This window comes from Nycticebus coucang, chromosome 11 (genome assembly GCF_027406575.1).
Source record: "Nycticebus coucang isolate mNycCou1 chromosome 11, mNycCou1.pri, whole genome shotgun sequence".
In the NCBI taxonomy this organism is placed as follows: Eukaryota; Metazoa; Chordata; class Mammalia; order Primates; family Lorisidae; genus Nycticebus; species Nycticebus coucang.
In genome coordinates this window covers 79,847,695-79,872,699 of record NC_069790.1, presented here as the reverse complement: position 1 = coordinate 79,872,699, position 25,005 = coordinate 79,847,695, and the positions used below count along the sequence as shown (strand labels likewise).

Genomic DNA, 25,005 nt, shown 5'->3' with positions numbered 1-25,005 from the left:
AGCGAGCTGCCAGCTGGCAGTTCAGTTTGGGCAGGCACCACCTTCTCAGGGCAATGTCTGTGCTAGGACCTGCCTTATTTTTCCCTCATCAGTTGCATTTAACTAGATGAAAAATGTAAATGCTCTAACTATGTATGACCTGGGTGTAAATCAGTAAGCATACTACAAGCAAAGACTGTTTAACTTTAGCCAAATGTTCAAGAGACTTATGCCACTTGGTTTTTGGTTCAGTTTTAAAGAAAAAACACACAAATACCACATGTGAATTGAGAGAAATATATTGCGAAAGAATATGTAATAACAGACTTTCAAAACATGTTTACCTGTCTTGGAATGAAAGATCCCTATGGTATTTTATTCTGTGTTCAGACTTGTGTAGATTTGATGTCTGGACATGTTTTCAGGAATGCCTCATAGCAGGAGAGCATAGTGGCCAGTAAGATGTTCTCTGGAGTCAGACATAGGTCACACTACAGCTCTTGGGCGAGTTCTTTGCTCTCTCTGGGCATGGGTTTATTCCTACTGGCTACCTCAGAGGATTGTTGTAAACAGTAAGTGAGGTTATGCCCTCAGCACAGTGCCCAGCGTATAGTAAGGATCCCCAAATGCTAGCTGTCATTGCATCGCCATTGCTTTCCTCTTCATCCCTGCCATGATGACTGCGTATGTGTAAGGAAGGGGACTTGCCTTTACTGGGGGCTCCCCTGAGTGTGATTGTGATGACAGTTCAAGGCCTCCTCTCCTCATGAGGCCCAGGGCCTGTTGGGGAAGGCTACTGGCCTTGTCCACATCTCATTTTCTTTCTTCAACACACTCCCATACATTTTGCATTCCTCTTCACACTTAATTTTAAACATTTTCTTTTTCTCCCTATACTTGTGTGGAGAAAAAGAGGCAGTGAGATGTTGCTTTTGCAACATATAGCAGAACCTGGGAAACGTACGGCTATGCTTATTTCTGCATCCAGAGATCATGCACACCTAACCCAACCAGGTGAAACCTATTTGGAAGAAATTCAGTCAAATTAAAGGCCTGATATAGGCAAGCTTACGGAGTCAAAGGAAGAAAGACTTTTACCTTGTTTGTGGTCAAAGACAAGAAGTAAAGGCCTTTTAAAAAAGCATTTATACTGATTTCAGCAAATCCGCGTGGGTGTGTCTGAGTAGCCATTGATGCTGCACTTTGTCCCATATGATGACACTTCTAAAGAAGACCAAAAAAAGTTAATTATTATGTGGTTTTCTGAGGTTTTGCATATTATGACTGGTTGAATAAAGGGCTTCACATTTGTTTACTCAAACACAATAGATGAAAGCTGAAGGAATATATATACATGCAAATGAGTATTTTCTCTTCTAACTGATCACTTCATCCAGTAATGACTTCACTGATCAAGATATATTTCCACGTCTTTTGAATGGACCCTCAGCAATAACGAACATTGGTCCTATGAGGGTGGATTTGGTTCTTCCGAAATTTCCATTCAGAACTAACTTGTAAATAATGAATAACAAATCGAGATAATATTTTGGATGCAAATAGATGATGTTATATAAAATAATAAGGCTGCTTTTCTTATGCGGACAGATCTCTTGTGTGGACTGTTTTCTTTTTTAACAGATTTCTAAAACATTTTGGAAATGATGGCAGCCTCGCAATGACATTTTGGCCTCTAGAAGTGGTTCCTTGGAAGGAAAAATGCTCCATGAGATGTATACATTCTGTTCTGTTTAAAACTTGGTTGTATACTCTTATCATTGTACTTAATGTACAATTTATCCTTTTCACTGAGTTTTAATGAGTTTAAGAATATGTTTCTATTGAGACTATATAGTGAAAATAACTGCAAACACAATGTTCAGCAGAGTTTAACAATATTCAGATTATTTCTATTGAGTTTGTTTTTTTTTTTTTACTTCTGAAGGTTTTTCAAAGCTAAGTATTTATATAATTCCTGATTAATAAGTGACAGATTCCAACTTGAAGCTGCGTGTAGAATCTGTAAAAGTTCATGCCACGTGGCAATCTTTACTACCCACACTGCAGCAGCCCCCATGTCTCACCTCTGTCCGTTGCCACCAACACCACTGATTTGTTTTCCAGCCATGGCGAGCCGGCAGGTGGACATCGCAACACAGGGCTGGTTCATTGGCCTCATGTGCGCTGTCGCTCTCCTCATCTTGATTTTGCTGATTGTTTGCTTCATCAGAAGAAACAAGGGTGGTAAATATCCAGGTAAGAAAGAAAGATTACAATTGCATCCTAATGCTACATAATTACTCGTTAAACTAAAGAGAAATCAGGAAGGTGGTCATGCAGATTGCGATAGTATATTTTCCCACAAACATAAATTTGGACTTTTTCCTCAAACAATTTTTGAATCCCTTGTTATATAATGGCAACCTAGATATTGTCAAGGCTCAGAAGGCCTTTGAAGGGTAAATCAATCTGTTCTCTGAAGAAATGACCAAGTCTACTTCTTTCAGCTCCACGTGAGTTATGGTTGTTGCAGTAGCAACTAAAACCAGTTAGCAAGGAGAGGGTTAGAGGGGAGGTACAAGAAGTTTTCCAGAAGAAGCCACGTGTGGACCAAGTGGTGGGATTGGATGTGCATAGGGACATTGCTTTCCCTATCAGGTTAATAGTTTCCTCAATTTAGTGAGTCCAGTGAATTTGTATTTTCTTTACTGACCATTTTCCCTTCAATTACAAGAAAAAAAACCTGCAGAAAAAAAAAAGACTGGCAAAACCAGTTTGTAACCATTAATATAGCTAATCCATAAATTAGTAAAGTAGGGGAAAAATCTTAGCAACTTAAAAATTATTCCTTCATTTGATTAATAAGAAAGTCAACGTTACATGTTAACGAATGTTTGTTTCTGTTAGGTCACCTCAAAATGACAAAATCATCAAATACCCCATCCAACACCACGTAATATAGGCAGTCATATAGCATCTTCTGTATTCCACGGCAACTTCTTTCTCATTGCTGTCTACCTCAAAGAGCGTGCCTTCCTTTGAAGAAGGAAGCAGACGATTGATAGCTAATAATGTCATTTTGAAATTTTTAGTTAAAGAAAAGGAAGATGCCCGTGCTGACCCTGAGATCCAGCCTATGAAGGAAGATGATGGAACTTTTGGAGAATACAGGTTGGTTTCATACCCATTTCCATGCAGATATAAGTGTTTTGCCTTTATTGCCTCAGCGCCTAAGCTTTTATATTTGGATCATCTCTTCAAGAGAGATAACTATGATTTGTAAATATTCTCAGAATTTCTGTATCTCTTGATACAGAAAAATACCTAGTGAGGGTTGCCTTGATATCGAACATTGGCTAACCCATACCCAGTCCACCGAAAGGTTTTTATAACACAGTAGAGCAGCCTACAGGTACCCAGAGCTTGGGGCAGCCATGTCCTACACTGGATGGGTAGAAATCTTTGCTCATTTAATATACTCTCCTACATGTTTCCCCTGTAAAGAGGATAAGCTGACCATTACTAAGGAACTCCTATTTTTAGAGTTCTTGTTGCTATTATTTATGAGGAAGCTAAATCTTTAATATAACCTGAAAAAGTTATATACAGAAGGTACAAAAAATGCATACACGCTTTAAGAAAAGGAAAAACTGTATTAAAATTGTAATATTCAATATATGCCATAACATTGTTATCTTGTATATTGTACCTTGTATCTGTTGTAATTGCAGAAGTCAAATGTGACTCTGTTATAATGTTAATAGAGTTTTTTTCCTTTCTTAAAATGTATATACATTTTTGGCACCCTCTGCATTTGCATGAATTGAAAGTAAACTATTATGCATCATATATTTTCTACATAGTGTTGGATTTCTATTCCATATTATCATGCTTAAATTAATCTGCCAATGTACTGCTCACACCTGGTTCTCAAATACCAACTTGCTGTTACAGCCATGTGAAACCATGACCTAATGTCATGGGACTTTCTCCAGGTAACCATGATAGCTACTCTATTAAAACTCGATTAAAATTGAGGTAATCACAGATAATGGCCATAAACCTCTTTATGAACTCTCTTAAAATCAAGAGCCTGTTAGTTTTACTTTCAGTTCAGCCATTACCTGTGATTCACAGTTCTGTGGTTTCTGTGCTCTTCCGTGACTTATCTGCTAACAAATGTTATAGGATTTGGTTTCCAGAGCGGTACATAGCAACTACTTGGTTACTGGCCTCAGAATCACTGTGTTTACATCTATTTGGTTGTATTTCTTTGTGTTGGAGTTAATTCATGTGTTATGTTTGCGAAGCATTTTCAAATGGCTGTCTTTAGCATAGGCCTCGAGCTTCTTAGGCTAGAAAGATGTCATTTGGGTCTATTGAGTGCAAACCCAATTGGTGTGAAGACAAAAACACTCGTCACAGAGCTGATAGCATCAGTCTGTTAGATACCAAGAGAAATAAGGTTTTGGTGGGTGTCTTAACTCTAAATTCTGCCCAGTGATGTGATTCTTTTATTCATAAGGACTATCCCACCCACAACTGAAATCACTTTCCCGAATTCCCAACAACCTATTGTTAAAGATGTGGCTCTGTTGTGTGATTTTTCTGACACTCCTTCAGGATTGTTTTCTTCTTTTTAAAGAAACCAGAAAATCTGTATTATTTTAGAGGTCACAATTTACAACAAACAGTTCCAACTGTTTATCACAGAATCTTTATTTTTAATAATACATTTAAGTATTGCTCTCTTCCCTAGATTACCAGGGTCCTGTCTCTGCTTTGTATCTTCTGGAAGTTTTAAGCTGTGTGTTATTTATTAATTCTTATTCTCTTTTATTCCAAAAATAAATTATTATGCTATCACACATAGACACACACAAAATTAGGACCGTTTCCTAAGTATAAATTAATTCCGTTTATGATTTGATCATTCTCCATCCTAAGGATGAAACTGTTTCTACAACTGTTGACTCTGAGTCAGATGATATTTCATAGTGCAAAGAGGGATGGAATTTTAGTGGTGGCCCTATATGATGTTTTGTTTCATGTGCTATAACCCTGTGCCTTACTCCAACACCCAGCTCTAAGCAGTTACCCTCTGGTGGAAGCCTGCAGCTTTGTTTGTTTGTTTCTTTAATTATACAGACAGTAGGATCTGCATCCTTACTAGCATATAGAAAAGTCAGAGAAACAATGCAACCAGCAGTGTAAGTATTTTTTTATTCTTTAGATTCATTCTTCTCAAAACCAGACTCAAACTAGGTCATGAACCATATACCCGTGGTAATTGAACTCATAACTTACTGCATAATTGGGATCTGTTTCCATAGGAATCTTGTCCTTCATATGTCCACAGCCTTGTGACAAGCATGCTAACCTATGCTCATAAGGCTTGAATGATGCCAGATGTGTTATATATTTCAGATTTATTCTGCTCACAAACATGACCTGGTTAGCAAACAGAGTAATGATAGACTCTTAGTGGGTTGGAAAGAATGTTTGGGTCATGAATGTCTATAAAACTTTAGCATGGTATGGCCATAGGAGGGGGGTAACTATAGGAAAATAAGACAAAATTATGACTGAATTATCTGGAGGTGCTGAATTTTATTCCATAGGCATGTAATGGTGGTATACAACTCTGAATCAAGTGCTATTGAAAAAAGAAATTGAATTCCCTAAAATTTCAATTTTAGAGTAAGAGAAAGAATATATTCCAGTACTTTGTCTACTATGAGAAAATTAAGAAGGAATGGAATTTTTTTTAATGAAGAAGAATTTCTAAAATGCCCACTGTCTATTGTTATTTCACAGTGAATTCATTCAACAGTATTTATTGAGTGCCTACTATATGCCAGGCCTTGGGAATATTAAAGCCAATAGAATTTGGTATCACACTCGGAGTCCACAGTCTAGTGAGGGATACATAGATATAAAAGAACAATTGACCAGTGTATGAAAAGTGCTATGAAAGAGACAAAACTAAGGTGCCAAGGAGCAAAAAGCCAAAGCCCAGTGGGTAGCAGAAAAGGAGGTGGTACACGGGGTCTTTCCAGAGGAAGCAAGGCTGGAAGTGGGTTTTCATATTGTGATGTGAGCTTTTTTTCACTGCACAATGATCTTTATTTAGGAATTCAAGTATCAGGTTTATATTTTGTAGCTATATATACACACTATATTAAACTTATTTTTCAATTAATTTAATCTTTGACATTCTGAGCTAACAGTTAGTACGTGGTATCTAATACAACCTGTCCTTAAAAGTTCTCATAAAAACATGGATGAATTTGTACTTGTCTTACCAAAGCTTTGTATCCTATGTAGCTAAATACATAAATGACTTTTAAATAATCTGTAACTGTTCCATGCCTCTCATTTGGGAAACTACCCTTTCACATTTAAAACTGACTAGGTAGCTGGGAAGAGTGGTTCATGCTGTAATCCCAGCACTTTGAAAGGCCAAGGTAGTAAGTAGTTTAAGACCAGCCTGGGCAACATAGCAAGACTCTGTCTCTACTTTAATTAGCTGGACATGGTAGCATTCACCTGTAGTCATAACTACTCAGGAGCCTGCGGTAGGAGGATCACTTGAGTCCAGGAGGTTGCACTGAGCTATGATAATGCCACTGTGCTCCAGCCTAGGTGACAGAGTGAGACCTTGTTTTAGGAAGCAAGGGAGGGAAGGAGAAGGGAAAGAAAGGAGAGAGAGGAGGCGGGTGGAAAGGGTGGATGGAAGGAAAACACGAATGAACTTGACAAGGCAACTTCTCTTAGCACAATATCAAAAGCAATTTATTTATTTCATTATAAAATTTATCCTTGATTTGAAAAAAGGCAAGCACTGATACAGGGCTTCACATAGACTTGTGACCACTCATCACATCTAGAAAGTTCTCTGTGTGTAGTACAAAGAATTTCTTAAGAAAAAAAATGTTATCTCTGAGGTGGGAGCCTGGAGTGGAGAGAAGAGGAGTTGAGTGATGGGGTATGGACACAATGTGCCAGGAACTGTGCTTGCGACTTAGTTAACTTTTTCTCATTCAACTAGATTCTAATTATTAAAGTATGATATTACATTATTCCACTTATCCTTTTTCCCAAAGAGAAACTTTAGAGCACTTCCACAGAGAGGTGGATCCTCCTCATGAAGGAGAGAAGGTGAGAGAGAGATCCACATTATACCACTTACTAACAACTATTCTTAAAAAGCTCTTGGGAACTTTGAATAGCTTTTCCCAGAAAGACTCTGATGCTACAGCACCCAGTTCCTTCTGTTCTTTCCAGTTGAGTCTGTGTTGCCATAGATTCTCTCTCATTCACTACCACCATTAAGTGGGCTGAATGAATGATTCCAGAGAGCCCTTTCCTGGCTGGTCATTAATCAGTACTGATAAAATTGTGCATGTAAAAATCCAAATGAGTCTATGGATAAATATTGGAAAAAGAGAGCTTAATAATGTTGCTTGACATAAAATTGTGTGCCAGCAAACAATTAGAAGATCAGACTTTAAATATTATTCTAGTTTTGATAGCATAGAAATGTGATGTAGGAATAAAAGCAACAAAAAAGATATTCCACTGGTTCCAGAGCCTTGCATTCCATTTTACTGATCAATTTGTCTATCTCTACACCAAACTACACTGTCATAATAATATAGCTTTTAATAAGTCTTGATCAAGTCCTCCAACTTTGATTTTCTTCTGCAAGAGCTTTTTTAATATTCTTGGCCCTTTTCATTTACAGATACATCTTAAAATTAGCTTGCCAAGATGTAGATAAGAACCTGCTGAAAATAATTTGCATCTAAAGAGCAGTGTAGAAAACATTAACATATTTACTGTGAGTCTTCCATCCATGGATATGGTATATTCCTCCATTTATTTAGGTCTTCTTTAATAAATCTGAATAAAAATAAATAAATCTGAATAAGATAATAAGATTTTTATGTTTCTCATAAAAGTTTTACACGTATATTGTTGGATTTGTTCTTAGGTACTTTAAAATTTCAATTTTCTAATTGTTTCAAGAATAAAAATAAAACTGACCTTTCTGCTAATATTATAGCAAACAATTCTCTTTTTATTCTAATGTTTGTCTATAAATTCTTCTAGATTTTTTTTCCTTTTTTTTTTATTGTTAAATCATAGCTGGGTACATTAGTGCAATCGCCTGTACCCATTCTAAGATGCACCATAGATGTGCCCCTACCCATTACCCTCCCTCCACCAAAACCTCCCCCCTCCCTTCCCCTTCCTTGGCCCTTTCCCCATAGTCTTGTGCTATAGTTGGGTTATAGTCTTCATGTGAAAGCTATAATTTAGCTTCATAGTAGGGCTGAGTACATTGGATACTTTTTCTTCCACTCCTGAGATACTTTGCTAAGAAGAATATGTTCCAGCTCCACCCATGTAAACATGAAAGAGGTAAAGTCTCCATCTTTCTTTAAGGCTGCATAGTATCCCATGGTATACATGTACCACAATTTGCTAGTCCATTCGTGGGTCAATGGGCACTTGGGCTTCTTCCATGACTTAGCAATTATGAATTGGACTGCAATAAACATTCTGGTACAGATGTCTTAATTATATTCTGACTTTTGGTCTTCTGGGTATAAACCTAGTAAAGGAATTATAGGATCGAATGGCAGGTCTATTTTTAGGTCTCTAAGTATTGTCCAAACATCCTTCCAGAAGGAATGTATTAGTGGGCATTCCCATCAGCAGTGTAGAAGTGTGCCTTTCCTCCACATCCACGCCAACATTTCGGGTTTTGGGATTTTGTTATGTGGGCTACTCTTACTGGGGTTAGGTGATATCTCAGAGTACTTTTGATTTGCATTTCTCTGATGATTAAAGATGATGAGCTTTTTTTCATGTGTTTGTAGATCTGGCATCAGTCTTCTTTAGAGAAGTTTCTCTTCAAGTCCCTTGCCCACCCTGAGATGGGGTCACGTGTTCTTTTCTTGTTGATACTTTTGAGTTCTCTGTGGATTCTGGTTATTAGACCTTTATCAGAGGTATAACCTGCAAATATCTCCTCCCATTCTGAGGGCTGTCTGCTTGCTTTACTGACTATGTTCTTGGCTGTGCAGAAGCTTTTTAGTTTGATCAGGTCCCAGTAGTGTATTTTTGATACTACTTCAATTGCCTGGGGAGTCCTCCTCATAAAATATTCACCCAGGCCGATTCCTTCAAGAGTTTTCCCTGCACTTTCTTCAAGTATTTTTATAGTTTCATATCTAAAGTTTAAATCTTTGATTCAGTGAGAGTCTATCTTAGGTGTGGGTCCAGTTTCAATCTTCTACAGGTTGCCAGCCAGTTTACCCTGCACCATTTGTTAAATAGGGAATCTTTTCCCCACTGAATGTTTTTAATTGGCTTGTCAAAGATCAAGTAACAGTAAGTAGCTGGATCCATCTCTTGGTTCTCTATTCTGTTCCAGACATCTACTTCTCTGCTTTTGTGCCAGTACCATGCTGTTTTGATCACTATCGATTTATAGTACAGTCTCAGGTCTGGTAGCGTGATTCCTCCTGCTTTGTTTTTATTGCTCAGTAATGTTTTGGCTATTTGAGGTTTTTTCTGATTCCATATAAAACGAAGTATTATTTTTTCAAGATCTTTAAAGTATGACAATGGAGCTTTAATAGGAAATGCATTAAAATTATATATTGCTTTGGGCAGTATGGACATTTTAACAATGTTGATTCTTCCCAACCATGAGCATGGTATGTTTTTCCATCTGTTAACATCTTTGGCTATTTCTTTTCTTAGAGTTTCATAGTTCTCTTTGTAGAGATCTTTCACGTCCTTTGTTAGGTATACTCCCAAATATTTCATCTTCCTTTGGCACTACTGTGAAAGGAATAGAGTCCTTGACTGTTTGTTCGGCTTGGTTATTGTTGGTATATATAAAGGCTACAGATTTATGGGTTTGATTTTGTAGCCTGAGACATTGCTATATTCCTTGATCACTTCTAAAAGTTTTGTAGTAGAATCCCTAGTGTTTTCCAGATATACGATCATATCATCTGCGAAGAGTGAAAGTTTGATCTCTTCTGACCCTATGTGGATACCCTTGATCGCCTTTTCTTCCCTGGCTAAAACTTCCATTACAATGTTAAAGAGCAATGGAGACAATGGGCAACCTTGCCTGGTTCCTGATCTAAATGGAAATGATTTCAATTTAACTCCATTCAATACAATATTGGCTGTGGGTTTGCTGTAGATGGCTTCTATTAGTTTAAGAAATATCCCTTGTATACCAATTTTCTTAAGTGTTCTGATCATGAAAGGATGCTGGATATTATCAAAAGCTTTTTCTGTATCAATTGAAAGAATCATATGGTCTTTATTTTTAAGTTTGTTTATGTGTTGAATTACATTTATAGATTTACGTATATTGAACCAGCCTTGAGATCCTGGGGTAATTATACACCTTGGTCATGGTGTATAATTTTTTTGATGTGTTGTTGGATTCTGTTTGTTAGGATCTTATTGAGTATTTTAGCATCAATATTCATTAGTGATATTGGTCTATAATTTTCTTTTCTTGTTGGGTCTTTACCTGGTTTGGGGATCAAGGTGATGTTTGCTTCGTAGAATGTGTTGGGTAATATTCCTTCTTTTTCTATATTTTGGAAGAGGTTTAGTGTTGGGTAATATTCCTTCTTTTTCTATATTTTGAAAGAGGTTTAGTAGTATAGGTACTAGTTCGTCTTTAAATGTTTGGTAGAATTCTGACGTAAAGCCATCTGGTCCTGGGCTTTTTTTTTTTTAGGGAGATTTTGTATAGTTCATGCAATTTCAGAACTTGATATAAGCCTGTTCAACATTTCCACTTCGTTCTGGCTAAGTCTTGGTAAGTGGCATGCTTCCAGGTATTGGTCGATTTCTTTCAGATTTTCATATTTGTGAGAGTAGAGTTTCTTATAGTATTCGTTAAGGATTTTTTTGAATTTCTGAGGGATCTGTTGTTATTTCATCATTACCATTTCTGATTGATGAAATTAGAGATTTTACTCTTTTTTTCCTGATTAGGTTGGCCAAAGGTTTATCTACTTTATTGATCTTTTCAAAAAACCAGCTTTTGGATTTATTGATCTGTTGTATAATTCTTTTGTTTTCAATTTCATTTAATTCTGCTCTGATTTTGGTTATTTCTTTTCTTCTGCTGCATTTGGGGTTGAAGTGTTCTTCTTTCTCCAGTTGCTTGAGATGTTCCATTAAGTTATTGACTTCCTCTCTTTCTGTTTTCTTGAGGAAGGCTTGCAGTGCTATAAATTTCCCTCTTAGGACTGCCTTTGCAGTATCCCAGAGGTTCTGGTAATTCGTGTCTTGATTGTTGTTTTGTTCCAAAAATATGGTGATTTCCTTCTTAATCTCGTCTATAACCCATGTATCCTTCAGCATAAGGTTGTTTAGCTTCCATGTTTTTGTATGGGTATGCAGGTTCCTGTTGTTATTTAGTTCAACTTTTATTCCATGATGGTCTGAGAAGATGCAAGGAATAATTTCTATTTTTTTAAATTTGCTGAGGTTAGATTTGTGGCCTGGGATGTGGTCGATTTTGGAGTATGTTCCATGGGCTGATGAGAAGAATGTGTATTCAGTTTTGTTGGGATGAAATGTTCTGTAGATGTCTGTTAAGTCCAGATGTTGAATGGTTGAGTTTAAATCTAAAATTTCTTTGCTTAGCTTCTTTTTGGAGGATCTATCCAGGACTGCTAAAGGGGTGTTAAAATCTCCAACTACTATGGAAGTGGAGGAAATCGAGTTGCTCATGTCTGTTAGAGTTTCTCCTATAAATTGAGGTGCGTTGTGGCTGAGTGCATAAATATTAATAATTGAGATCTCATCAAATTGAGTATTACCTTTAACAAATATGAAGTGTCCATCCTTATCCTTCCTTATTTTGGTTGGTTTAAAGCCTATTGCGTCTGCGAACAGGATTGCAATGCCTGCTTTTTTCTACTTTCCATTTGCCTGGAATATAGATGACCATCCCTTCACCGTGAGTCTATATCTGTCTTTTAATGTCAGATGCGATTCTTGGATGCAGCAGATATCTGGCTTGAGTTTTTGTATCCAGTCTGCCAACCTGTGCCTCTTTAGAGGACAATTTAAACCATTCACATTAATTGAGAGTATTGATAAGCCTTTCGAGAGACTGGTGGACATTTTTAATCCTTTTGCGACTGTGGACGTTGGAATTTGATCAAAAATTTTTTGGGTGGGTTGACTTTTGTGGTGGAGAATTACGCTGGTCTTTATGGAGGATAGGTTTATGAATGTCCTGGAGAGCTGGTTTAGTTGTGGCAAATTTCTTCAACATGTGAATGTTGTTGAAGTATTTAATTTCTCCGTCATAAATGAAGTTCAGTTTAGCTGGGTACAGGATCCTGGGTTGAAAGTTATTTTGTTTTAGGAGATTAAAAGTCGATGACCATCCTCTTCTAGCTTGAAAGGTTTCAGCAGAGAGATCTGCAGTTATTCTGATATTCTTCCCCTTGTAGGTAATGGTTTTCTTTCGTCTGGCAGCTTTCAGAATTTTCTCCTTCATATTAACTTTAGTAAAATTGATTATGATGTGTCTGGGGGATGTCTTATTTGGGTTGATTCGTGCTGGAGTTCTGAAACTGTCTGCTATCTGAATTTCGGAATCTCTTGGCATGTCTGGAAAGTTCTCCTTCATAATCTCATGGAGAAGAGACTCTGTGCCTTGTGAAGCCACTTCGTCACTTTCGGGGATCCCTATAAGACGAATATTGGTTTTCTTCAAATTATCCGAGAGCTCTCTGAGAGAGTGGTCTGTTTTTGCTCTCCATTTCTCTTCTTCTTTGAGGGTTTGGGAGCGTTCGAAAACTTTGTCTTCAATGTCAGAAATCCTTTCTTCTGCTTGCTCCATTCTGTTACTGAGGGATTCTACTGTGTTTCTCAGATCTTTGAGGGATGCAACTTCTTGTCTCAATGTGTCAAAATCTTTGGTCATTTAGTCTTTGAATCCGTTGAATTCTTGAGATAACTTTTGGAATTCTAATTCGATCTTATTTGCTATCCAGATCCTGAATTCAATTTCTGACATCTCAGCTATTTGTTTGTGCATGGGGTCTTGTGCTGTTTCTGTCCCATTGATCCTTGGGGGAGTTGATCTACTCTGATTATTCATATTGCCAGAGTTTTTCTGTTGATTTCACCTCATGATTGTTTTTCACCATTGCCTCTGGCTGTCCTCAGAGTTGGGGAGGTGTCTCTCAAAGATTAGACCCCAGCGGGATCATTCTATTGTTGCTACATCTTTGTAGGGAGTGACCCTATGTTGTTCCTCTGGGGCTGCTCTAGCTAGGGAGTTCTGTTTGTGGAAGCAGCTCCGGTTTGTGACACACCCGGATCCAGCAACAGTGCTGGGGGTGGTGCGCACAGTTCTGGGAGTGCCAGGCGCCCAGTGACTTTGGCACAGAGAGCCCAAGGCTCCAGCAGTCTCTGGCCAGGAGAAGAGCTCTGCGCAGAGGCAGGGAGGACTCCAAAGGGCATGCAGCTACTAGAGTCCCTGTCCAGATGAACGGGCTAGTGTGGAAGCTTGGAGGACACAGGAGGGAGGACGCTGGGTTGCGTGGCTCCCGCAGTTCCTGGTCAGGAAATGTGGAGGCCCGGTGGGTGTGGGTCACCATTTGGGGGTCACTGCATAGCTCTTATGGAGGTCTGGGCAGTGCCAAGCTGAGGAGTTTAAGGTTGCTATGAGCTGTGACATCACAGCACTCTACCCAGGGCAACAGCCTAAGGCTCCAGTGTGCCAAAACCATCTCACTCTGCCCCTAAGGATTAAGGCTGTAAGGCAGCTCAGTCCCCGCCTTTAGGCTGCTCAGTCAGTAGGTTACTTTGATCTGCCCAATCCTTGCTCTGAGACCCTGAGGGCGGAGCTTGCCTGGCCCCAGACAATGCCCAAAGTTCTCCAAACTCCTGCTCAAGCTCTCCCCAAGGCAGTTCAACTGAGTGCCAAGTCTAAGAACACCGAAACAGTTCACAGGTAAGGCCTTTCTGGTTTGCAGTCTCACTGCTGCTTGTACTTACGGTTGCCAGCGTGATTAGGTCGATCGAACACACACAACCACTTGCCAGTTTTCCACTGTTTTTGTCCTCCTCTTGGGGTCCAGAAGTCCCTTGCTGGCTCCCTGTATCCTCAAAGGGATGATTATAGGCAGATCCCACCGGCCAGAGATGCCTGGAGTCTTGTCTCCCCAGACTCGCTGTTCCCAGTTGCAGGGAAGCTGTTACTCGGCGGCCATCTTTAATCTCTCTTCCTAGATTTTTTACATATACAATCATATTGGTTATGAAGAATGATAGCTTTCTTTCATCTGTTTCTTTTTCTCATCAAAATTGCTCAGTACTTCCCAAGCAGTTTTGAGTAGAAGTGCAGATAGCAGCAATCCCTATTATTATTTGATTTCAAACAGAAAGCTTTTAACATTCAGCATCAAGGATGATGTTCATTTTCTAGGTTTCTATTCTTTTCTTTCTTTTTTTTTTTTTTTTTTGAGACAGTCTTACTATGTCACTCTCAGTAGAGTGCCGTGGAGTCACAGTTCACAGCAACCTCAACTCTTTGGCTTAAACGATTCTCTTGCCTCATCCTCCCAGGTAGCTGGGACTATAGACGCCCATTACAATGCCCAGCTATTTTCTTAGAGACGAGGTCTCACTCTGGCTCTGGCTCAGGCTGGTCTGGAACCCATGAACTCAGGCAATTCACCCATCTTGGCCTCCTAGAGTGCTAGGATTAAAGGCATAAGCCACTGCGTGCCACCTCATTATAGGTTTCTGATACCCCTAAGCAGGTTAATGCTGATACTTTCTTAAAGTTTTTTTATCATGAATAGGTGTTGAATGTTATCATATACCTTTTGCTGAATCTACTGAGATAATCATAAGTTATTTTAATTTTATTTTGCTAAACTGGTGAATTATGTGAATTAAAGCTTTAAAGTTAAAACAATCCTGCACTTCTGGAATAAACTCAATTTAAATTTAAACTCAATTCATATTATCTTTTTAGTAGATTGCTAAGTTAGATTTGTTCATCATACATTTGGGTTTTCTCATCTGTGTTCATGAATAAGATTAGCCTCTAATTTGACTTTCTCAAAGTGTTGCTGTTGATTTTAGATATCAGTGTCGTATTAGCCTCATAAAAATTATTAAAGGAGTGGATCTTCTGACATGTTCAAATTTTAACAGGTCCAAAATGGAACGACTGATCTTCCTTCTGGAGCATGCTCCTCCCCACAGTAAGGGTAATGCCCAGCTTCCTGTTGCTCAAACCAAAAATCTTGGTGTCATTGGTTTTTTGTTTTTTTCTTTTTCTGTTACTCCAATCCCAGGAAATCCTACTGGCTCTACCTTTAAAAGATGTTTGGAGGGGAGGGAGGGAGGGCAAGTCATGTGACCCGCTCAGCTTTCTGGCTGCGCCCCTGCTGCCCGCCTGCGTCAGCCCGCCGTGCTGGGGGCCCAGGGAGCCGCTGGGCGGTCAGGGTGAGGCCCGCTCTTGGAGAGGCCGTAGATGCCGCTAGCCTGCCCTCTCGTCCTCCCATCCGTCCTCACTCCCAGCCGCCATCATGCTGGCCGTATCTCCCGCCTGCTGGACGGGTTCCGTTCGCTCTTCTGGAAAGAGGAGATGGAGCTGACGCTTGTGGGGTTGCAGTACTCCGGCAAGACCACCTTGGTCAACGTCATGGCCTCAGGTCAATTCAGTGAAGATATGATCCCCACAGTGGGCTTCAACATGAGGAAAGTAACTAAAGGTAACGTCACAATAAAGACCTGGGACATAGGAGGACAGCCCCGATTTCGAAGCATGTGGGACTGGTATTGCAGAGGAGTCAATGCTATTGTTTACATGATAGATGCTGCAGATTGTGAAAAGATAGAAGCCTCTCGAAATGAGCTGCATAATCTTCTAGATAAACCACAGTTACAAGGAATTCCAGTGCTAGTACTTGGAAAAAGAGAGATCTTCCCAATGCTTTGGATAAGAAACAGCTAATTGAAAAAATGAATCTGTCTGCTATTCAGGACAGGGAAATTTGCTGCTATTCCATTTCTTGCAAAGAAAAGGATAATATAGATATCACGCTTCAGTGGCTTATTCAACATTCAAAATCTAGAAGAAGCTGAAGCATCTCCTGAAGTCTTCCAGTTCTTCTTGGCTATAATCCTGAATTATTATCTGTTCTTCTGAAGTACTTCCTGGAATACGGTCCTTCCTAAACCCAAGAAATTGCCTTTTTCCAGAGTTTATTTCTCATGTGCACTGCTGAAGATGTGTATTCCTAATCCTTCATAAATCAGCTAGAGTTTTCATGATAAAGCCAGCACCCATAAAAAGGCTCTTTATACATACTTGTCTTAAACAGTGTGTAGAGCTTTTTTACGAAAACAAAACACACTTTTGACCATCTTAAATCAATAAAATTACATATTTCTGTTCTGGTCTTTCTGGGCCAGATTTTTGTATTGGTTTTCAGTAAAAGTCTATAATATTTCATTATAGAGTTCAGCAGCCTAATACTGATCCTGACTTGATACAGCATGAAGTTTCTAGTGCCACATACAGTATTTAGAAACCTTTAAGCCTGACTCATGTGGGATATAAGCAGTGTGTTTATATTATCTCACAAATGCATGTGAAATGTATAATTACACCTTAGGAATTCATTCATGGTCTGCAAAGAATGAGCAGAGGCACCAGATCAATGTTGATTCTTTACCCTGGTGAGATATTACCTGATGAATTTTTAAAACATTCGGTTTTCTGAGAATTCTTTATCACCAGATAGCAGTGGGGGATATGGGAGGAACTAAAGCATGCTGTTTCGTATCTGTCCAGATCATTACTTCTTTTTTTCTTTTTTTCCCTCCTGGTTTAACATACTTTTTTAAGGGGGTTGGAATTGAAGATTTTCTCAAAAGCTTTCACGAATTTAAGAGCATTCCAGCCACTATAATAAAACCTGTTAAGAATGTCAGACTTTGGGCAGCGCCTGTGGCTCAGGGAGTAGGGTGCCGGTCCCACATACCGAGGGTGGTGGGTTCAAACCCAGCCCAGGCTAGAAAACTGCAACAACAACAAAAAATAGTAATAAACATTAAAAAAAAAAGTTTGTTTAAAAAAAAAAAAAGAATGTCAGACTTTGTTCAAACACCTGTTTGTTCTTTCTGTCTCCAGTCATTAAATCAGTGCTGCTGCATGGCACTCCAACTCTTGACTTTTTATATCCAGTCGTAAAGTTGACTTTCAGCACAAAAGATACTTATAAACAAATAAAAGTTCTTATTTTTCTCTTATTGATGTAAGATTTGGCACTCTTTTGACTGGTGCCATTAGATATCTTGATTATTGTGACAACTCTAGACCTGCCTGCTTTATCTGATGTAATTATGCGTAATGTCTACAGGTTGTTTACTGATCAGTCCCACAGAGAAATGAGTAACTGATGCTGTTTGTTTGCTTCTGTGATACAGAGATGTCTAAAAACTTAAGATGAACATGTTTTGTAGGTTAGTGATCTCCGTATACATAAAGGGACATATTAATATTGGTTCACATGTAAATTATTATTCATATAGACTGCTGTAGTAGATAAAATTCTCTGGTATACCTGCTTATGTGTTGCCTCACACTGTGAGTGGTTGCGTTTCTTTTGTTAAGCAGCACTTATGTAGACAGTGTGTTTCCAAACATATCGAGTACTCAGAGTATAGTCAACTGTTCTTTTTAATGAGTATCAGTTTTAATTTATAGACAGCCATAGCCTTAAAAATACTCAAATACTGTACTGTGTTGCACAGACACTATTTGTTTTTCTCCATTCATATTTTTATGAGTAGAATCTGGGCTTTTAAAGTTCTCTTCTTATTCTTTGAAGCATGTTGCATACTTCCTTGATGGGATGGATGGTTCTGTAAGGGGATATTTAAACTTGCTGCTATGGTTCAACATCATTAATGGTCACTGTGAACCATTACAAAGAAGGTGGCAACTTGTTTGTGCCTGAAACAAGTCGGAACTAGAATGTGTGACTATGTGGGGACTGCATAGGTTTGTTAATTGACCTATAGCTAAACCTTACTTAATGTGTCCGTGTGTCTGTTCATTGCTTTCAGCATTTCAAGACATCCAAACGCTACTACCAACATTTTCCTGTGCATTAACCTCTGCATGTGAAAACTTAACAGTTACTGAGCTTTGTAAATACATGAATTTTTTATTTAGGTGGATGCAATTTTTTGTCTGTTTACTGCTATTCTCATCTTTAGTCAATAAACTTGCATTTTGAGGGTTGTAGCAGCAATTTTAACTTAAAATGTGCATCAGGATGGAATGTACAGACTTTTTTGGAAGGGCTTAGAAAGTTACCATGAGGAAGGTCCATAGACCATGTGTTAGCAAGAAATCAGCTCAGCCCTCAAAGAATTGGGTCTGTGGGCTAGTTAAAATAGAAATAAACTTTTAAACTATCCAAAAAAAAAAACATGTGATCTGAACATTTTGTACCCTCCAATGCTCTGCTCCATGTCTCATTCCTGGATCTTTACAGTAGTCTCTCCCAACTCTCTAGAGCACAGTTTGGCAAACTAAATATTTCAGACTTTATGGGACACAAGGCTCCTGCTGTTGTGTTCCAAAAGAAGCCACAGACAATACATAATAAATGGCATGGCCCAGCTTTGCCATGGCCGATCATCTTCAGCCCTCTAGGGTAGGCAGTTGTCAACCTTGATGACAGAGTAATGATTCTAAAATGTAAGTCAAACCATGTCATTCATCCTTTGAAAACCCTCGAGGGACTTCCCCTCTCACTCAGAGTTCAGGCAGCCATCTTTACAATGCCCCACAAGGCCCTGATCAGCCCCGTCACCTGTCTGGCTTCAATTTCTACTACTCACGTCCTCTCTCTCTCACTCAGTTCCAGTCATACCAAGCTCCTTACTGTTGCTAGATCATGCCAGGCTTGCCCCCACTTTAGGGCATTTGTACTGCTTGCAACTCCTCTGGAATCACTCTCCTTCTGGCTCTCCACCTGGCTATCTCAACACTTAAGTCATTGACCAAATGTCACTTCTTAATGAGGCTTCCCTGAACATCCAGTGTAAAATGTCCACTCTCCATACTCTCCCCTGACACCTTCCATCTTCTTTTTAAGCTCTATATTTTCCATAGCACTGGTCATCTTCTGACATAATATAGAACTAATTTTTTTATTACATCAGTTGTTGATTGTATTTTCCTCCACTAGAAGTAAACTTAGTAGGTCAGAGTTTTAGCCAATTTTGTTTGCTTCTATATCCCCAGGCCTAGAACAACATCTGTCTTCAGAGTGGCACTCAATAAACATGTATTGGATGAAGGAATGGGTGGATAGATGCCTGACCAAAGAAATGCCACACACGAGCATTTACTGTACTGTATTCCTTGGGACACTAGTTCTACAAAGCAGAATAAAACTAATAACTGGCATCCAGGTGACAAAATTCTGCTCATTATTGGACTCTTCAGCAGAATTACCTGTCTCACCAAGTCTTGAGCCATAGTTCACATAGTTTGGGCAAACCCAGAAGTTAGTGATTAAAGACCAGAGATGTTGCATTAGCTATATTTTTTAGCAGGTTGGATACTAGATGCTATGTCCTCTGAAGTACCCCAAACACAAGCCACCTCACTGTTCTGCAATACCTCCCTAGCTGTTTATTTACAGTGGCAAAAACATAGTTTAATTCACAGAAAAAACTTGCGTATCCTTATAACAGGTTGTTTTCAATAGCATATGCCAGTATCATAATTGCACTAGCATTATTACCCAGCCTTCAGATTTTCTTCTTCAAGAAAAATTAAAAGGTATTGACAAAAGAACCAAGATACTTTTGCATCTTAAACTATTTGTATCTTGGCTAGAAAAAAGGTCACTCTCTGAAACAGAGGAAGCAGTAAAGTTTTAGCATAAATTGCTGGATAAAATATTAGAGCTAAAGTGAACTCTTTTTTACATTAAGGCTTTTTATTATATGTTTACTAATATTGTGTGTTTCCTATTTTGCCTTGCATTTTTATTCTCTGAAAGAAAACAAAATATTTGATCTTATCACGGCCTATTTTCTGTTTTTCCTCCCAGATGTTACCTGTTAAGGAATAGGCCAATGTATGTGTCTAGTGACATGACTGCCTGGGTGGACATTCTAAGGCATAATGACTCTTACTTCCAGGAATTGTGCTAGGGCTTCAACAGAAAAATAACCTAATAACAGTAATAATGATAATAAGTCCTGTGAAGTTTTATTAAAATACTCAGATTCCCACCTAATAAGGATAAGCTGCCTAACACATAGAGAAAAGTGAGTAGGGGTTAAGATGAGTGTAGAAAGGGTTTGCTTCGACATATTTGGAATCATTCACGTTCTTTAGAATTTGTTGGCATGCCATTCACAGTACAAATGTAGTGCCTTTAAGTGAAAATGTATCTTTTTCCAAATTAATAAATCTTTACCCATTAACTAAAATTCTTACAGGAAAAAAATACTGTGTACTGTCAGTATAAGGATTTTGCTTTTCTTCTTAGGCTATTTTCATTTGTTTCTTCTGCATCCTTTTAATGGGATTTGTAGGTCTCTTGAAAGGTAAGGTTGACATTTATAAGTCTGGCCTGCACTTGATAACAAAATTATTTGAAATGCAGCAATTTGCTTCTCCTCTGGCTTAGAAAAAAAAAATCATATTTCACACTTAACCAAAATCATGCTCCATTCATATCCAAGGAATCAGAGATATTATGCAGTTTAACATACTAACTTCTCTACTTGCCATGAGCTTTTGCCTCTTTTGAATTCAAAATAGTGATGATTTTCTACTTTTCTCAATTTTTCCTTTTTTAATGCTCGTGATTATTTCTGGATTACTTTCAACTCAGGAATCAGAATCTGTCGTTGAAATTAACATGCACACTCGGGAGCCATCCACTCTACTGAAGACTTCATGATTCAACCATTTCTGCTCCTGACTTTCATTCCAACCCATCCTTATCATTGATGTCAACCTGACAATTAGATTTGGCTAGAGAAGCCCAGGACTCCAAATACTTTTTCATAATTTGCATGCCTGATCTTTAAAAATGAAAAATGTTACCTAAATATTAGTCTCAATAAAAATGTTCTATCTTCCTTCCAGTGACGCAGAAGACCACAAGCCTTTGAAGAAAGGAAGTCGAACTCCTTCAGATAGGACTGTGAAAAAAGAAGACAGTGATGACAGCCTAGTTGACTATGGAGAAGGGGTAAATGGCCAGTTCAATGAAGACGGCTCCTTTATCGGACAATACAGTGGTAAGAAAGAGAAAGAACCAGCTGAAGGAAATGAAAGCTCAGAGGCACCTTCTCCTGTCAACGCCATGAATTCCTTTGTTTAATCTGTAAGCTCTTTGCCAACATCCCATTTCTCTAGAATGTTTATCTCAAGCACTTGTTTGTCGGCCCTCTCATACTATGAACATATGGGTAGAGAGTATTTTTTCTGCTGTATGTTAATATTATGAGAACAGTTGGAGCAAAAACATAACCCAGGCAAATGATAATGTTAATGTGAATTGGAATGCAAAGTGCAAACTTTTTTGTTCAAAATGGGTATTTTGATTTCCTCAGAACTGATAAAAATGATGCAACATCATCAACAGATCATGCTATTTCCTCTTCAGGATACAATTCCATATGATGCATGAAAAATGCTACACAGTTAAAGGACATACCTGTGTATGTTATTAAAACATGGTTTGATACTTTGTTTATACTATCCTCAGCTGAACCCCTGAATATGAATTCCGTTTTCATTGTCAAGAGTGTTACTGTAGTATTCTCTAGACCTTCAATGTCTTTGTGGACATTGTCGTGAAATTGGTGGCTGTATGTCTAGCTGTCGTTAGTCTTTTTGGGAGACTGCTAGGAACAATATGTACAGTATATACTTGCTAGATGAGTTAATCACGGCAGTCGCATTCGCTGATGCTTACTGAGACTCTGTTACCTGCTCTTGGCTCCTGTTACTTCCTAGGCTTACTTAATCTTCCAGGTATTACAGCAGCACCAGTGTTCTACATTGTACATCGTTTCTATGTTCAGTTGTTTTGAGGCATAAACAATGTATATTGCAATGCATTTCAGCATCTGTGCCATACTGAAAGAACCGAAAACAAATCACTCAAATTAGATTTGGGAAATTGTTCTAGAGACCACAGGGCAAGACACAAGCAGTGCCTTCAGACGATAAGCATTCCACAGCACACTGCATCCGACAGTGGCCGCTGCAGTCAATTCTGAGTCCTAGATGGCTGTCATTGTCTAAAAGTAACTTTCAAAAAGCAGAGTTAGTGAAAACTGCAATGCTGAAAAGAAAGGAAATGTGAGAATAAAAATAATAAGACAGTTTGTTTTAAAGAGCATTTCCTCCTAACTATAACATGAAAAGAGTCTTTGTCACCAACCGGAGCACACAATGACTTTTGCAGTCCTTTTTGCTTTCTGTTATTGATTCAGCAAGAAAGATGTCAACATGCTACAAAAGTAATAAAAACAAATTATTTCAAAACGAAAAGCAAACAGCATGCCAACAGTGATACATCATTCTCTAAGACTTGATCCATGTGAGCTTTCAAAACTCTCTGCAGCATTAAGAGATGTGTGTTTACGCAAACTGCTACGGACACATTTCAGAATCTAAGAAATCTGGATTAACAGGCCAACAGTCAAAGGGATTACATCGACAATTTAGAAAACAAATATACATATATATATTCTGTCATATTCAGAAAAATGTCTAGCAAATGGTTTACCTCCAAATATGAAAATTTATACCAACCTATGGTTGAAGGAATGCTCAGTTTCATTTGCCAATAAATTGGTTTCTCATAACTTGCATCAAGTTTAATTTTAAGTAAAGCTTTTTATATGTAGATATTTTGTTGAATTTGTAAATACACTTAAAGTATAGATGCTATATGCTTATAGGAGTTACATACAAATAAACATGCAAACAATGTTTATGTTGTACTGTATAAGAAGTAAGCTAATTAATGCAGTGCATGGGATTGGAAAGCATCTACTTAAATAACTTTTGGGTTTCCCCCCCTTTTTTGCTGTGAAACTGAAATCGTGGACTGTTTTACATATTCCAGCAGGTTTCTAGATGAAATTTTCAGAGCTTTGCCTATGTGGCACAGTAGGCCTAGTCACCTGTCATCTTTGACATATGTAGGTAAAGCATAGTTGAAATAGCCCCAGGTAAAGATGGCCCTAAATACTTTTGTGTTTCTATATCCACTTTTCACAGATCATCCTGTCTATTAGACATGTAAAAAGACAAAACAAGCTTGCCTTGTCATCAGAGAGCACAAAGATAAAAGTTACTTTAAATTTGCCAATGTTTGGGGAGAATAATAAAAACTCAGTTTTTCCTCTCCCATACTGGTAGATGCTATATTTATCTGTGCATGAAGGGGTCATCTCTGTAATAGTGCAACAGATTTTGTATTAAAAATTAAATGTGGTTTTAAAAGTCCCTCTCTCTTTTGTAATTTATCATGTTCCTAGTAGAGTATAAATGTCCAAGTAATGGTATATGGAACAGTACAGGCAAATGTGACTGGATTTCCACCAAAAACAGGAACTATTAAACAGTCTTGATCGCCTTGTGATTTTAACTTTTTCAAACATGTATGTCCTCATGTTGTAAAATAGTGAAAATTTTGATTTTTAATCTTACAAGCCTATCGTGTGCAAAACAAATTAAACACAAAACTACATACAGTATAAAGCAAAGCTAATCAAATAGGGCATCTAAATTTTTTTTAATGAAAAGCAAGATTAGATATTATTATTAGCCTTTGTAACGTGTTACCCAAATCACCAAGTAGGGAGAGGAGCTCTGAGCCAGCAGGAGGTTTTGTGGGTATGAGGCTAAAATGAGGGACAAGTAAATGAGGGGCAGGGGGTAAAATGTGGGGACAAGCCAGGACTTGGCTGTTTGCAGAGCTGGACAGGTTTGGGACAATTAGAGAGAAAAGCTTTAAGAAATCAGGTTTTCTTTCCTCTCCTTTCCCAAAAGCCCGGCTCCTGGTGCCTGCTTGCCTGGGCCCAGACCCTCCCCAGCCACCAGCGGCCTCATGCTTCATGAGACAGCTTGGACATTTACAAACATCACACGTTGGCCATCCACTCCCATTTCTCCACCTTCCTCCTTCTAATTGTCCCACACCTGTCCCTCTGTGCAAACAGCCAAGTCCTGGCTTGTCCCCATGTTCCACCTGCTGCCCCTTCTTTACCACTCCCTCATTTTAGCCTGCTGGCTCAGAGCTCCCCGCCTTGCTTTGTGATTTGGGTAACATGTTACATATGTGAACTGTAAAATGCTACATGGAGCTTAGTATTTCTACCCTGGAGGGCATGTCTGTCCCTCCCTTCAGAACAGCACATCAGGGCTTGCACTGGGCCAAATTCCCAGTGGACTCTGTTCAGCAGAAGGGCTAGCGAAATGTAGTCCTGACCATAAAAGTATTGGTCTGTTGATGGTATGAACTTCTTGTTTAGATGGTTTACAGCTCGTTTACCTCTAAGGGCTGATTTTGGAAATAGTTTGTGAAGGCCAGGGAAAGGAACCCAGACTTCCCAGCCAAACTAAGTGAATCCCTCCCTCTCCTGAGCGTGTCCCACAGTTACCACCAGAGGGCTCCCGTGCTTTATTCAGGGCAAAAGAAACGACAGCAGCAAACAGCGCGGGCCGATTCCGATGGCCAGACGGCGTTCTCAGGTGCCCCGCTGCAGCAGGGGCACATGGGGTCTGCAACTTTCCCTGATGAGTTCTGTGCCTCCAGGGAGCAAGCATGTGGCTCTGTGAGCCTTGTCAACCTTCTCCCTCTTACTGACGGGGCTGGGGAGCTTCAGCACCGGAGAGGGCAGAGCCTGCCACTGCCCCAAGTCACGGGGATA

At 38.8% G+C, this 25,005-nt stretch overlaps 1 protein-coding gene and 1 pseudogene across 17 annotated transcripts in view; both read left to right on the top strand.

Moving 5' to 3' along the window:
* Nucleotides 1–23,705, top strand: part of NRCAM (neuronal cell adhesion molecule) — a 324,369-nt gene extending 300,664 nt beyond the window's left edge. For all 17 annotated transcript variants that reach the window (XM_053608905.1, XM_053608904.1, XM_053608901.1 and 14 more), the window contains 3 exons: nucleotides 2,104–2,235; nucleotides 3,072–3,150; nucleotides 21,200–23,705. In XM_053608905.1, coding sequence (XP_053464880.1) covers nucleotides 2,104–2,235; nucleotides 3,072–3,150; nucleotides 21,200–21,437 — 449 coding nt within the window. In that variant the 3' untranslated portion in view covers nucleotides 21,438–23,705. The remainder of the gene's footprint in view (nucleotides 1–2,103; nucleotides 2,236–3,071; nucleotides 3,151–21,199) is intronic.
* LOC128560232 (ADP-ribosylation factor-like protein 8B) lies at nucleotides 6,963–16,434 on the top strand (annotated as a pseudogene).
* Nucleotides 23,706–25,005: the final 1,300 nt, after the last annotated feature.